General features: G+C 48.9%; 1 protein-coding gene across 1 annotated transcript; it reads right to left on the bottom strand.

The window, feature by feature from the left end:
• Positions 1–148: 148 nt before the first annotated feature.
• On the bottom strand, positions 149–736 carry Pmar_PMAR025277 (hypothetical protein; the record flags this gene model as incomplete). The annotated part of the gene is made up of 1 exon (XM_002764371.1): positions 149–736. The coding sequence occupies one exon, from the start codon at positions 734–736 to the stop codon at positions 149–151; it is 588 nt and encodes a 195-aa protein (XP_002764417.1).
• Between the last annotated feature and the right edge of the window lie 351 nt (positions 737–1,087).

Genomic DNA, 1,087 nt, shown 5'->3' with positions numbered 1-1,087 from the left:
AAGCATCCCACGAGGAGAGATGACCGAGCTCATCAGCACACTTCTCAAGGCGTCAGCAAGTGCTCGATCATAGAATGTTGGAGGAGTGGATCTACCCCCAATAGACCAGCTAGCCCAAAGATCTCTCGTCGAGTAAAGGATGACGACTTCAGTATCTCTCAGCGTTATCGGCCGCTTGATTGAGCCGAGCCAGGCGTTCACATACCAACACTAGGGAACCACCAGAAAATCGAAGATTAACACCGAGGTACTTCCCGGTTTCTTCGACTGAGCACGTCACTCCTCGATCAGAGAGCGCCTTCTGCAACTCTTCTCGCAGTTCCGGAGTAGACAAAGCAGAAAATTTACGATAAGGCGTATGTTGACCACCAGCTTCAAGAGTGTTGAGCCAAAGGGAGAGGTCACGGACAGGAACCTTCACGGTTCTATCAGCAAACATATAATCATCAACCACCAACTCGAAAAGGTCGCTCCCAAAATGACATGCCAACTCCTCCTCACTAGCACAAAGGGAGGATGCAAGTCCAGCTGGACCCACATTCACTCCAAACGTGAGTCTATCACTCACAAAGACATCACTGCCAGCATACAACAACATCTGAGAGCCATAAACTCTCACATGATAAAACGCGGCAGTTGCATCCCCCACCAATAAAATGGTAGGGGAGGCGATCATTAATCGCACAAATATAGCCGCCGTAGAAGGGACAAAGCTGGAAGCATCAGGCAACAACATATTAGCAGATCTAAAATCACAAACTAAGCGGCCTTTACGGGCACCAGGAATCCCTTCGCCACCAAGCAGAAAAACATTCGCTTTGAACGGAGAGTCCACAGTACCCTTCTCAACTTTAGTCCACCATTGACGCTGAACATATTCTGCCACCAAACCATCGAAGATACGCTTTCGCTCTGGACTCAACCGGTTGCGAAGCGCCTCCGAATACTCCCGCACAACAGTATCTCCTGAAGGCTTTGGAAACTTGAGTTCGCACGTCACAGATTGTCTTGGGATATCAATGATCTCAATTGGACAAAGAGGGCGAAAACGAAACTCAAATTTCGGAGCGTAAGGAACAGGACGCCA

This window comes from Perkinsus marinus, assembly GCF_000006405.1.
Source record: "Perkinsus marinus ATCC 50983 genomic scaffold scf_1104296977846, whole genome shotgun sequence".
Classification (NCBI taxonomy): Eukaryota; Perkinsozoa; order Perkinsida; family Perkinsidae; genus Perkinsus; species Perkinsus marinus.
This window is presented reverse-complemented; position numbering and strand designations above follow the sequence as displayed.